The sequence below is a fragment of the Candoia aspera genome, chromosome 1 (genome assembly GCF_035149785.1).
Source record: "Candoia aspera isolate rCanAsp1 chromosome 1, rCanAsp1.hap2, whole genome shotgun sequence".
NCBI classification, from domain to species: Eukaryota; Metazoa; Chordata; class Lepidosauria; order Squamata; family Boidae; genus Candoia; species Candoia aspera.
In genome coordinates, this window is record NC_086153.1 from 272,118,839 (window position 1) to 272,133,524 (window position 14,686).

The window sequence follows — 14,686 nt, forward strand, 5'->3', positions numbered from 1 at the left end:
AAATGTTTCCTAAGACACCTCTAAACATGAAAGCAAGCAAAGACAGAGCCTATCATTTATTTATTATTATTTATCAATTTCTCTCCCAGATAGGTGTCAAAGGGGCAAACTCTCTGGTATGAAAAATAAATTGAGAGAGCTTGGAGATGCAGCAACTGTATGACACTACACAGATTCTCTCTAGAGACAGCACTACATGTTGACAAATCAGCATCCACATTTTTGCAGTCTGCTTGGACATTTTGTCCATCCAGTGTGCTGAGACAACTAGGCCTGTATATACTATCTAAGTTGTCAATTACCTAATTCTATAGAACAGGGATCTTCAGCAAAGGATCGTTACCTTGTCGTGGTGCTGGAGCTTGAGCACCTCAATGATGCCATGAGCTAAACCGTGAAGGGCCACCCAAGACGGGAAGGTCATGACAGAGAGGTCAGACCAAATGCGATCCCTGGGGAAGGTAATGGCAACCCACCCCAGTATTCTTGCCGTGAAAACTAAATGGATCAGTACAACCAGAGATATGTCGGTATACCATCGGAAGATGAGACCCCCAGGTCGGAAGATGGTCAAAATGCTACTGGGGAGGAACAGAGGATGAGTTCAACTAGCCCCAGACATGATGACGCAGCTAGCTCAAAGCCAAAAGGACGGCTAGCGGCCGACGGTGCTGGTGGTGAACGGCGAATCCGATGTTCTAAGGATCAACACGCCATTGGAACCTGGAATGTAAGATCTATGAGCCAGGGCAAACTGGATGTGGTTATTGGTGAGATGTCAAGATTAAAGATAGACATTTTGGGCATCAGCGAACTGAAATGGAGTGGAATGGGCCACTTCACATCAAATGACCACCAGATCTACTACTGTGGACAAGAGGACCACAGAAGAAATGGAGTAGCCTTCATAATTAATAGTAAAGTGGCTAAAGCAGTGCTTGGATACAATCCAAAAAACGATAGAATGATCTCAATTCGAATTCAGGGCAAGCCATCTAACATCACAGTGATCCAAATATATGCCCCAACCACAGATGCTGAAGAAGCTGAAGTAGAGCAGTTCTATAAGGATCTGCAGCACCTACTGGACAACACGCCTAAAAGAGATGTTATTTTCATCACGGGAGACTGGAATGCTAAGGTCGGCAGTCAAATGACACCTGGAATTACAGGTAAGCATGGCCTGGGAGAACAAAATGAAGCAGGACATAGGATGATAGAATTTTGCCAAGACAACTCACTCTGCATAACGAACACTCTCTTCCAACAACCTAAGAGACGGCTTTATACATGGACTTCACCAGATGGACAACACCGAAATCAGATTGACTACATCCTTTGCAGCCAAAGGTGGCGGTCATCTATACAGTCGGTAAAAACAAGACCTGGAGCTGACTGTAGTTCTGATCACGAACTTCTTCTTGCACAATTTAGGATCAGACTAAAGAGATTAGGGAAGACCCACAAATCAGCTAGATATGAGCTCACTAATATCCCTCAGGAATATGCAGTGGAGATAAAGAATCGATTTAAGGGACTGGACTTAGTAGATAGGGTCCCGGAAGAACTCTGGACAGAAGTTCGCAACATTGTTCAGGAGGCGGCAACAAAATACATCCCAAAGAAAGAGAAAACCAAGAAGGCAAAGTGGCTGTCTGCTGAGACACTAGAAGTAGCCCAAGAAAGAAGGAAAGCAAAAGGCAACAGTGATAGGGGGAGATATGCCCAATTAAATGCAAAATTCCAGAGGTTAGCCAGAAGAGATAAGGAATTATTTTTAAACAAGCAATGCGCGGAAGTGGAAGAAGACAATAGAATAGGAAGGACAAGAGACCTCTTCCAGAAAATTAGAAACATTGGAGGTAAATTCCAGGCAAAAATGGGTATGATCAAAAACAAAGATGGCAAGGACCTAACAGAAGAAGAAGAGATCAAGAAAAGGTGGCAGGAATATACGGAAGATCTGTATAGGAAGGATAACAATATCGGGGATAGCTTTGACGGTGTGGTCAGTGAGCTAGAGCCAGACATCCTGAAGAGTGAGGTTGAATGGGCCTTAAGAAGCATTGCTAATAACAAGGCAGCAGGAGACGACGGCATCCCAGCTGAACTGTTCAAAATCTTGCGAGATGATGCTGTCAAGGTAATGCATGCTATATGCCAGCAAATTTGGAAAACACAGGAATGGCCATCAGATTGGAAAAAATCAACTTACATCCCCATACCAAAAAAGGGAAACACTAAAGAATGTTCAAACTATCGAACAGTGGCACTCATTTCACATGCCAGTAAGGTAATGCTCAAGGTCCTGCAAGGTAGACTTCAGCAATTCATGGAGCGAGAATTGCCAGATGTACAAGCTGGGTTTAGAAAAGGCAGAGGAACTAGGGACCAAATTGCCAATATCTGCTGGATAATGGAAAAAGCCAGGGAGTTTCAGAAAAACATCTATTTCTGTTTTATCGACTATTCTAAAGCCTTTGACTGTGTGGACCATAACAAATTGTGGCAAGTTCTTAGCGGTATGGGGATACCAAGTCATCTTGCCTGCCTCCTGAAGAATCTGTATAACGACCAAGTAGCAACAGTAAGAACAGACCACGGAACAACAGACTGGTTTAAGATTGGGAAAGGAGTACGGCAGGGCTGCATACTCTCACCCTACCTATTCAACTTGTATGCAGAACACATCATGCGACATGCTGGGCTTGAGGAATCCAAGGCTGGAGTTAAAATCGCTGGAAGAAACATTAACAATCTCAGATATGCAGATGATACCACTTTGATGGCTGAAAGCGAAGAGGAACTGAGGAGCCTTATGATGAAGGTGAAAGAAGAAAGTGCAAAAGCTGGCTTGCAACTAAACCTCAAAAAAACCAAGATTATGGCAACCAGCTTGATCGATAACTGGCAAATAGAGGGAGAAAATGTAGAAGCAGTGAAAGACTTTGTATTTCTAGGTGCGAAGATTACTGCAGATGCTGACTGCAGTCAGGAAATCAGAAGATGCTTAATCCTTGGGAGAAGAGCAATGACAAATCTCGATAAAATAGTTAAGAGCAGAGACATCACACTGACAACAAAGGTCCACATTGTTAAAGCAATGGTGTTCCCCGTAGTAACATATGGCTGCGAGAGCTGGACCATAAGGAAGGCTGAGAGAAGGAAGATCGATGCTTTTGAACTGTGGTGTTGGAGGAAAATTCTGAGAGTGCCTTGGACTGCCAGAAGATCAAACCAGTCCATCCTCCAGGAAATAAAGCCAGACTGCTCACTTGAGGGAATGATATTCAAGGCAAAACTGAAATACTTTGGCCACACAATGAGAAGACAGGACACCCTGGAGAAGATGCTGATGCTAGGGAGAGTGGAGGGCAAAAGGAAGAGGGGCTGACCAAGGGCAAGGTGGATGGATGATATTCTAGAGGTGACGGACTCGTCCCTGGGGGAGCTGGGGGTGTTGACGACCGACAGGAAGCTCTGGCGTGGGCTGGTCCATGAAGTCACGAAGAGTCGGAAGCGACTGAATGAATAAACAACAACAATAGAACAGGGATGCACAATCTTTTTGTGGCCAAGAGCCAAAATTAATATTTTGGGGATTGGAAAGAGCTGCAAATCACAGAGGGCCACATCATGCAAGTGGGTGACACTGGACGATATACCTATTTTAGCATTTATACTATAGTGTTTATCTATTTCTCACTGCAAAATAATGGGAAATGCTACTATCATTTTTCAGCAATCACGTTTAGAGGGTTTCTGGGGGCCAACCTTCCCTGTACAGATGTTCAAGCAAGAACAGATTATAGTTAAGAAGGTATTTTGCCAATGGAATACAAGGAATTTTTTCAATGTTTAAATGGAACATGGGGCACTGCAAACTTATCACTCCTCACAATAGTTAACCCATTTGGCTGACACAGAACTGCTACCTAGGATACATTCTGGATGCTTCTATCATTTTGAGATCAACTCTCAGCCTAGGAAAGTAAAGCTGAGAAACACTGTGCACCTAAAGCAGTAATTAAGTTGATTCAATTTACAACTTCCCAGAAAGCTAACAACTTGCAAGATGAATATGAGGTTCCATATCCAAGTGCAGGGATGTTATCTAAATTGAGTAACAATAATTTGTCATGTTAAATTTTCAAAATGAGAAACAGCATAGTAGTTAATAATCAGGATGTACCAATACATCTTAAAACTGAAAGCAACGAAGATTAAAAAAAACATGGTGAGATACAACATCACTATTAATACAGGTGTTCTCCAATTCTGCAGTGCCCCTACCTGCTAAAGTTTCATGTAGGCCTGACCTTTCTTATCACTCTGACGTTAGAAATTCAGAAATCTGCTCTAAATAATTCAATTTAACTAAAATTAAATTGAAATCTTTGACAAAATAGTGGTTTTGAAATCTAAGAGAGACAGAAAAATAATTCCATGTAAGGAACTATCTTGGAGGTGGGTGGCACTTCTTGATACAGTAATTAAAGTTTTTAAAAATTGGTCCAGGTTGCTTTACTCAGAAAACTAAAGACATAACAAGAAATAGCTTGATATCCTACTTGTGTGTGGATGGTGAAACTCTCAAAGAATTTTTACCTTATTTACCCCCATGCACACTTTTTGCTGATTTGTTACATAACTAATTACAATAATTTTAAAATATTTATTAGTTAAGAGGCAACGGCTGAAGTTCTAAATTTATTGGTCACATTTCTAATTACAACTGGGTTGATGTAGAACTATCTGTATCAAGAGTCCTACTGGTCTAAATAGGTACACATAAAAACTGGAGAACTTCTCACCCATAACCCAGTTATGCACGTCAAGTTCTATTAAAAAGAAATCCAGGTGCTTAGGTTCAAGTGTTTTCAATAAAATTAGAGCTAAGCCCAAAACTCACAATTTTCTTGCTCTTCCAGGACAAACTGGCTTTCTAGAAAGCCCAAAGTGCAATCCCACCAGGGCTGTGGCATTCAAAGACTGATCCCTGATAGACATCTCCAGGCTTTCCTTCCCACTTTATCTGGATATGCAGGAAACATGTGAGTTTTGGCTTAGTCGCTTTAATGCTTGGAACAGTTTAAAAACCGATTCTCACAAACTGGATCAAACTGGCTAAATAATAGTTCTGTGCAGATGTTTTATTTCTTTTACGAATGCAATTTCCTCCAACTCTCCACTGCCCTAGTTGTCAAAACTATTTTGAACAAGATTTGTGGTAGACAAAGAACTAACTTTCCATGTTACTGCTACTGCAGATTTAACAGTAAGTACTATTCTCTTACTATCTTGCCATTCATGGATATCTGAATGAAGAATTATCCATCAACTAAATAGCGTAAAATACAATGTATCTGTTCTTGATAATTAGTATTCAGGTCAGCTGTGAAAAGCAGCTCTGCTGTGACTTTGCATCACTTCATCTGAGTGGTCCAATACACTTTAAGGATTTAATTATTTTCCCTTTATTTCTGTTTACTTACATTTCCAATCAGCTTGAACACCTGGTCCCCATGCACATTGTAAACAGTAACAATGGTATTAAGTGCAGCATTTCTGACTGTGTTGTCCCTGTCACCAATGTGAATTGCAATTTCCTTTAAGGCTTTGCCCGGAGTTGGCTGACACACATTCATGCCGTATGATTCAACCAGACACCCCAGCTCTTCCAAGCACTCTAAGGGACAACAACAAAAAGAGATGTATATAAAACCCAAAGGCAACACCTGTAAGATGCACAACAGGCTTTGTTGTAAAGTGAACTGTTATTAAGGATAGGGAAAAATGCTCCTTCATGATTAAGTCTCCAAGATTAAATTGGGGACCTCCTCCAAAACAGTGTGTAAAATGGCCACATTTGCCACTTATTTAACCATTCACTTTTATCCTCAATGGCCTGACTGAATTTACTAGAACAGGTCTTAAAATTAATTTTCATGACAACACTAACATAATTGTTACTCTGCATTATTTTTTTAAAATCATTTCCTTCCTATCTCACTGCTTCCCATCCCACTCTCACACTTAATAGCATTGCTGACTCTTTGTTGGTTCGGCAACTGGGTCATGAAGAAAAAGGTTTATTCTGCTCCCTTTGGAATTAATTATGGAAAGAGATTGTGTATATGAATGTGCACCTCCAATCCCTTACTTGGCTGAAAACAACTCTCTACCCCTGCCATACACCAATGCCAATATTTTATGCATCCAATGCAGAAACTTGACACATCAGTATTTTAAGTGAGACACACCCATTCCATTATTTTCATGACTGCAGTAAGATATTACTACATATGACTGATAAACAGCTTATACTAAATGTCCCACCTGCCCGCTGTTTTGAGTTTTTTGACTTTGTCCCATCCATGATAAATGTGAACATTTTGCTGGCTGGATAGACAAGGCACATCCTGTTCAGAATGGCACGCACGTCCCTCCGAATGACATCTTTGGGTTCCCCAACCTGAAACCAGAGAACGTATTTGGAGATTTAGAGATACTGGAAGAACAATCAATATTCTTAATATTCTCATCCAAGGCTTTCAGGAATCACATGTACCCCTAAGTCTTCTGATTGTGTATTATTAGTCTAGAATATTAGGTAGTGACAAATGCACTGTAAATACAACATGAGCGCACTTAACCTTGAGCATAACAACATATGTGGAAGATGCTATCCTAGTGCAGATTACTCTTCTCACTTGCTCTGAGATTTCTGTAAATTAGAATCTTTACAAGTACAGCCGCAGAAACAGATGAAAAATCTCATGGGTAATTATACTAACTAAGAGATCCATATTCTCTAATGAACTGAAAAAAATTTGTAAGATATTTGCTCACCAATTCTCCAGTGAGTTTTCCAGCTATGTTAAAAAAAAAAAGGTTGATCTCACACACTTATCATATACTACAATTAATTTAGTTGTTAAAGATCAGAATTTCTGAGGGTTTTTTTGCTAATAGATATAATTTTACTATCCACTGTATCCACTTCTGTATTGCTGCCAAGAAAATAAAATGGAGGTGTTACCATAACCAGAAATTGATCTCAATTTTATCTTACCTTTTAAAGTATCTTTTGATCCGAGACCAGTTACTTAAAAAAAAAATACGGCCAGATGTGAAGGCCGAGATAGTTGATGGAATTCCCTATGCCACTGACCATATCCAGATTTTTTTAAAATCACGGAACACATGAAAACGCACTCTGTCCCTCCTGAACCCCATTCTTCCAATTGTGTCTAATATAATGCATTGACTGAAGTTTAATGATATTGGGTATGATTCTAAACATTAGTTGAAACGTTCCACTGCTGAAGCATATATCATCTATGCTTACTCGGGGTCAGGAAGGATTCTGGGGAGGAAGCCAGTAGTTCTTTGGTCCAAAACTAAGATCTGATGACAATATTTAAGGTTTTTAACATCTGTAAATGCTTATTAGGGATGTTTTTTATTTCTGTTAGTTGGAAAAGTAACCATATTCCAAAGGTGGTCTTCTTTGCTTAAGGGCTATCCACGAGTTCTGTTGGAACTCACAGAGGGAGCTGTAATTTCACAACTGGCTTTTGGTTACAGTTTGCCAGCAACAGTATCCAGGTTTTTCATTCTACCCACTCCAAGAGGTCAAGGTACACCAAGTATGCAGTTTTTTAATATTTTGAATACCTTCAGGATAAGATAGGGGATGAAAGAAGTGGCTTCATTTTCAGTCAGGTGGTATTCTTCTTGGTTCAACATGGTAAACAGCAGCTTAAGATACTCCAGAGTCTTCATCAGAACACTTGTGTTGGTGTCAAAGAATCTCAGAGTGATCCACTTCAGAATCAGATCTAAACAGCTGATAACTCCATCTTTTTCACTCTCCAAGTGCTTGAGAGAAAAAGGATTACATTGTCAAGTTTTGCCAAAAAAAAAAAAAAAAAAGATTTTACAGTAAAATAAAGCAAGAAACTTATTTTAATTAAATGATTATCCAGTGGCTTTTCTGGTTACACAGGTACCAAGAATAATTGTTTTGTACATGCATAATTGCTTCTTGCATCAGCTCTGCTAATTAATTTTGTTTCATATGCTCATATTCAATGCCTTGATGGAAAAACTGAGAGGCCAATACTAATTGCACTGTTCTTATGAGATTATTATGCAGGGCTCTAAATTGAATAAGAGTATTTCCAAAAGTTGCATGCTCTAGGAAAATGTATACTACTGTCCTTACTGTTTTGCTTCATCACTTGCCGTTAATCAACTCTCCTCACCTCAGCCATTACACTAAGAGCTCTGTTGTGGTGCTGAAAATCTGCATGAAACATTTCATCTTGTAACCACTTGGCAACACAGCTAGACATCTGAGTCTTCAATTGCTCTATATATTCATCACGAGGAGTAGTAAAATTCCATTTCAAAACCTGAGGGAAGAGGAGAACACAACACACTTCTTAAAAGAGTAAATACCTGTAACTTAACAGACCCATAACTTAAATTCCATTTAAAATAATTAGTCTGTTAATTGTAAGTGGCACGTACATAGAGAGATACTATGTATGTGTGTAGGTGTTTTCCTTATTTGCTAAGACTACATTGTTGAGGTTCAGGTAATTTTTAAATAACATTGATCCTCTTAACATAACGAAAGAAATCACATTTACAGAAGAAATAATTTTTTTTTCCTGTATAGATTATGAAGCATTGTGTGTTTATCATTTTCACTTTTCTCCTTTCACTAAGGCTAGTTTGGTTAAACCTCAAGCAAGCACACTCTACCCACCTCACCTTTGAGAGAGCCATGAAGAGGATACCAGAAATACTCAGTTAAACTAAGGATAATTTATTCTTGTATCTGAACAGGAGTGAGTCCAGATTATTAAAAATAGGTTAATGCTTTCAACTTGACATATAGCCAAGGAGGCCTACAAGGGTGTATTTTCTCATTTTATCTCGCAAATGCACCTGGTGAGCTTTCACGGCTGAGGTGGCCCTAGTCTTGGGTCTTCCTAGTCTGAGAACCATATTATGACATGGATGCTTAGGTGCATACACATGCAGTCAGTGGTTTGAGGCTTGTTTCTGCATATTTGTTAAGTGCAGTGCTTCTCAACCTCAGCAACTGTAAGATCTGTGGACTTCAACTCCCACAATTCCCCATGCTGGCTGGTGAATTCTGGGACTTGAAGTCCACACATTTTAAAGTTGCTGAGGTTGAAACAGTGATCTACTGCTGAAGCAGAGTTTGAAGCAGGAACCCTGGGCTGAAGAGGATATGTCTCCTATTTCTGAAATTGCAGCCCTGAATATATAACACATTTCAGATGTGAGGCTGTTTATCCCATGTGCCTCATCACCAATTGATGCAGCACAATACCTTAACTATATATACAATTTATAATGGATTTTTTAAAATGCTCAAATGCTAGTATTAATCTTGTTAAAGAGCAAGACTGACGTATTTTATGATTCTTCTACATTTTGCTTTGTGTGAGCGATCTTAGCAATCTTCCCATTAAAAAAAATACAATAAAACATTTTTGTTATTATAGATAAATTCTCTAATACCTGAATGAGACCCCTTCTCCCCACTGGACTTTTCCACAGAATTCACTTGTTTTAAGTACAGTAACTCAGAACAAGTTCTGTAGATTTTCTAGACCATGCTTAACAAAAAAAAAAAAAAAAAAAGACAGAACAACTTCAAATTCTGTATGCTTGTCCACTGAGCTGACTGCTATTAATAACATTGGTAAGAATATTAGAGCAGAATACTTATTCCTACAATTAAGGATATGTAACTTTAAGTGATCTCCACAATAAATATAAAACATCTATTGCCTACAAATAATGCATTTTAATACCTTACAAAGAGCCTTAGGGAGGTATCTCAAGATTACCAGTATTAAAGTAAATACGAGTTTAGAATAAGAATCAGTGTCTAATATGGCCCACAGATCAAATACTGATCATTTCTCTCACCTTTAATCCTTTCTCATCTTTCATTCTTTGCTCTTTCCCATTTGGGACTAAAATAAAAGCTGGGCCAGACCTGTCATCATCATCTTTCAAGTTGGATTTGCTTGGTACCTTTTTCCCTTGTATACCCTAAGAAACAAAACAATAGTTAAGTTCATTCCCCTACAACCAAGCGCTTATAATCTAGTTTTAAACCGCAATCCGTTCTACATCCATACTTGGGACTAAACCCATTGAAGTTAATAGGACTTCCTTTATTTAGAACAAATCTATCCCATAAGCATGCAAATCAGGTATTTCACCTATACAGAAGTTTGTGTTAGAATGTGCACTGAAGACCTCAGGTATCTATTTAGCATAGTAAAGACAAAGGCCATAACAGTGTTTAGTGCAGCAAGTGTATAAAGGTCAGTGTACCAGCCACTCTAAGTAGTACCCACTTATTACCTGTTTGATAACTTTGTTCTTTGTCAGATTACTATTGCCTTTGGTGAGGAATGCATTTGCATCAGAATGCTGAAACAAGTCATAAAATGCTCTGTAGTTAATAGTATTGACCACATAAACACGTTTTAAAAAGCTTTTTACTTCTGCATAAACATGGGTATAGACTAAAGCACAAGCAATCTGTTCCTATTTACTGACTGTATGTGAAGTACTACACATCTGAGATCACTGGCATGTAAATCATATTTAGAATCCAAACTGAAGGCATATTTCTTGATTGAGGAAGAGCCAAGTTAGAAGGGGCCATTCAGGCAATCGCATTCCCTCTCAGTGAAGGCCAAGAGGCTCGGACTCCAATTGCCATGAATGTTGCACAAGGACTACTCCATTAGCCTGCAGTCTGCAACACTGAAGCTTTTTCATACATTGACACAAAAATCTCTAGTGAGTCAAAACTGAAAAAATGAAGAGTATCACAGTACACCATGAAACAAAAATTTCTTAAATAAAGCTTTACTATGAAACAGAATGACCTGCAAAATAGGGCTGTGATGCGGTCATTTCATTCTGCCACAGTTGGTGGCATTTTTCATAAGTAGAGCACTATCTGACTTTATTTCTGGATTGATACGCAATACTTTTCCAAGACTATTATCTAGGATGATATGATCTAGGAAACCCATCCCACTAAGAGCTGTTGCCCAAATCCTGCTCTTCTTTTTCTATACTTTTCTAATCCACTTTCCTTTCTCTTTTCCTTCCTTGCCTGGAAGGATCCTTGGCAAATCCTTCTTTGCCAAGCAGAGAGCGCTTGCCTGCCTGCCTGCTGTCCTTCCCACTCCTTGCCTGACAGAGAGACCTTTGCCACAGGATAGCCAGACCTACCTTCTTCCCTCCCTCAAGCAGCCTTCCAGCCTGTCTTCCATGGCCAAGTCTCACTTTGTCACTGGCCCTGTCTGGAGAGATTGGCACTGCCTCAGAAGCAATGCCTGCCAGAATATGAATGCTTCAAGGGTTCTTGGAGGTGATGCTACCCAAGAATTAGAAGCCTCATAGCAACATTTGCACAACCAGGACCCATTGTTGTCAGGAAGCCTACTGAGCTGGCCAAGATGTCTCCAGGCTGCTATTGCTGTGATTCCTGGAGCACTTCCTGGGGCCCAACCTGTACATTTATGTGGCACTCTGTATCCTAGCCTTAAGGGACAGGTACTCAATTTCCTAGAAAGTACTGTTGCAAGTTGCAAAAAATGATCTGAAGAGCCATACATGGGCTATAGACGGTTCATATGAGACCCCTGATTTAGATTCTACTCCAACATATCCAGCAAAGGAGAGCTGGCCATCTTTCTAAATAACAGGTTCCACTATCAGACTTCTCTGACCATTAGGACAGTTTTCCTAGCTTGCAACCAGAATTCAATTTTCAGTAACCTGAGATAATTACTCTATAAACTGTGTTCTGGGATGACAGAGACTCCTGCCCTCCTGTATGATACCCTACAGCTACTTGAAAAGTGCTATTATATACACATTCAGTCATCTTTTCTCAAGGCTAAATATACACAGCCTGTGTGCAGTAAAATAGGTAGAGATCAGTTCAAGAATAACTGGTGCTGAATGAATGTGGATTGGATACAAAAGTCCACTAAGAAAGTATGTTGAGATGGTTGGTCACAAAGAGAGAATGAATGAGGATCAATTTGCAAAAGAAATATATGAAAGAAGAGTGAATGTATTGAGAGGAAGCAGAAAACCAAGAAAGTTGTGCTTTGAAGGAATTTATAAGATCCTGAAAAATAGATGTTGTCTACTAATTAGATAAGTATGCCCTCCACTTCTTTATTCAAGTAATCAATGTAAGTGGTGAAGTGTACAGCTGTCAGGCCCAAATTTAGTGGCATCCCACTTAATATCTCCCTCCAGTTTGATAAGTACTCTCTGAGCACAGTAACTCAATCAAAAAATGAGATAAAGTTATTATTTGGCAAGACTTGGTTTTTCTGAGCTCTAGTTCTCTTGCATTTTGGTCAGGATACTTATACACTGATCCATTTATGATCTGCTTTAGAACTAGATTGCTTTAGATGTCAAAGCAATTAGAAAATAATGCAGTTATTCACCGTGGCTTTGTCAAGATGGTTTACGTTGTATTATCTATTTGGATTGCTGGCACTGTTTCCTAAATGGCATTTCCATAAAAGTACTTAGATATTTTAAAATTAAAGTCTTGCTCGAGGCAAGCTCAACTCCTTGTGACTACATGAATATGTTAATATATTCTTGGCAAAAATATTCTCGTATAAGCAGTTATAATTTCAAAGTTACCTTTTTGGTAACAGCCTTTACACTTTGGAACACTCTGCCTCAGAAAGTACATCTGGCCATGACTCTTATTTAGAAAGACCTTGCGGATTCTTGTTTTCCAACAGGTCTTTGGAAGTAATATGACTGTTGGGCAACCACTATTTATTATGTTAAATATTTTACATCATATTCATTGTGTTATTTCTTTTTCTGTTTTTGCTTATTGTGCATCATCCAGCGATGGTATATGAAAACTGTTAAATAATTAAACAAACAAGCAAGCATGCCAAAGCTTAATTTAGAACTAATGCAGTATCATCTGCAGCTTTAGGATGTATGGAACTGATAGTTTTTAAACAGTTTAGTTTCTGGGCTCTAAGAATTCAAGTTCTCATTACAAGAAAAATGGTAAGGGCTACTTTTAGCCCATAGTATCTACTCTCATTGGCAACCATTTTTCCAGGATTCTGCTAAAGTTCTTTTATAGCCTAACTTTCCAAAGTCCCTTTGACTTTTTTTTTGTGTTTTAAATCGGAGGGATTTTAAATTTTTTGCAAATAATATTCTCTACTGCATAGCAATATTGGAATATAGTGCCTTATAAAAAGGTAAAGGTTTCCCTTGACGTAAAGTCCAGTCGTGTCCGACTCTAGGGGGCGGTGTTCATCTCCGTTTCAAAGCCTTGGAGCCGGCGTTGTCCATAGGACACTTCCGGGTCATGTGGCCAGCATGACTCACGGAACGCCGTTACCTTCCCGCCGAAGCGGTACCAATTAATCTACTCACATTTGCATGTTTTCGAACTGCTTGGTGTGCAGAAGCTGGGACGAGCAACGGGAGCTCACCCCGCCGCGTGGTTTCGAACCGCCGACCTTCCGATCGACAGCTCAGCGGTTTAACCCGCAGCGCCACCGCGTCCCTTTATAGTGCCTTATACCATAACCTAAAATGATTATTGTATTGGATTTTTCCATTTCATCTTCCTTTATACAGTCTAGATTTGGTTAGTAAGGAATAATTTATTTTTCTTAAGGCACCAACATTTCATGAAATCATTCCAGATGTTATGTGTTGCCAAAACAGAACTAGAATCCAATGTACTTTTTTGTTTTAGATATTCTTCCTATTGATACCTAGAATATTGCCACAATACAGCTATTAGAACTAAAACTGTATTTATACAGTTTATATCTAGATACTTTACATCTACCTGGAATCACAATTTCCTTTATTCTGAAGAATTTACCTTGGTTTTAGGGGCATTTCCTCCTGTTTTGGCTTTTTTGGCATCAGGTTTAGTCTCCATTGTGCTAGGTAAATAATCTTCACTGGAACCTAAGGAATAATTGATAGTTTACGCTATACAGGATTGGGATTACAGCTACAACATAAATTCTGCCAGTCCACAAAACATGCTATAATTCTCAACCTATACTTTAAACTATTGGTGTAAACCTAAAAAATATTTTGTACATGGAAAAAAGGTGTTCCATTTAAAGGTGAAAAGTTTTGATTCAACTAGAACTTGAACATGCATAAAAAATATTTACCTCAGAGTTTAGTTTCTTGAAAAACAAAATTGTGAGATGTATTATTTTTAAAACTCCCTAGAACTCTCTGAAGCAGCAAAGTAAAACATACTGAAGTTTTACACAAGAATCAATAATTGAATTTAATAATAAAATTAATAATTTATTAAATGTATGTGCCTCCCAACTCCCAGTGACTCTGCAATTTACTGATTGCTTCATACAACATGCTTAAGTGGTTATGGAATTATACATTTTCTGGTTACGTAATGCATTAAACCACAAACAAAACAAACCGGCTAGATTTGTACTACAAGTATTGTTAAGTGTGTTCTGAAAATACAGCACCCATGTATCTAAAAAATTAGTCTATCTTAATCATTTTTCATGTGGCTGTGGCTTGATGACTCCATATATTTATAGTATAG

At 38.8% G+C, this 14,686-nt stretch overlaps 1 protein-coding gene across 3 annotated transcripts in view; it reads right to left on the minus strand.

Annotated features, from left to right (window-relative positions):
- Window positions 1–14,686, minus strand: part of CKAP5 (cytoskeleton associated protein 5) — a 65,735-nt gene that overhangs the window by 12,619 nt on the left and 38,430 nt on the right. For 2 of the 3 annotated variants that reach the window (XM_063289693.1, XM_063289695.1), the window contains exons 27-33: window positions 13,976–14,064; window positions 10,423–10,491; window positions 9,979–10,104; window positions 8,271–8,420; window positions 7,681–7,884; window positions 6,340–6,475; window positions 5,496–5,689 (exon numbers count right to left, since the gene is read on the minus strand). In XM_063289693.1, the coding sequence (XP_063145763.1) occupies window positions 5,496–5,689; window positions 6,340–6,475; window positions 7,681–7,884; window positions 8,271–8,420; window positions 9,979–10,104; window positions 10,423–10,491; window positions 13,976–14,064 (968 nt within the window). The remainder of the gene's footprint in view (window positions 1–5,495; window positions 5,690–6,339; window positions 6,476–7,680; window positions 7,885–8,270; window positions 8,421–9,978; window positions 10,105–10,422; window positions 10,492–13,975; window positions 14,065–14,686) is intronic. The other variant, XM_063289696.1, reaches the window with a different exon arrangement.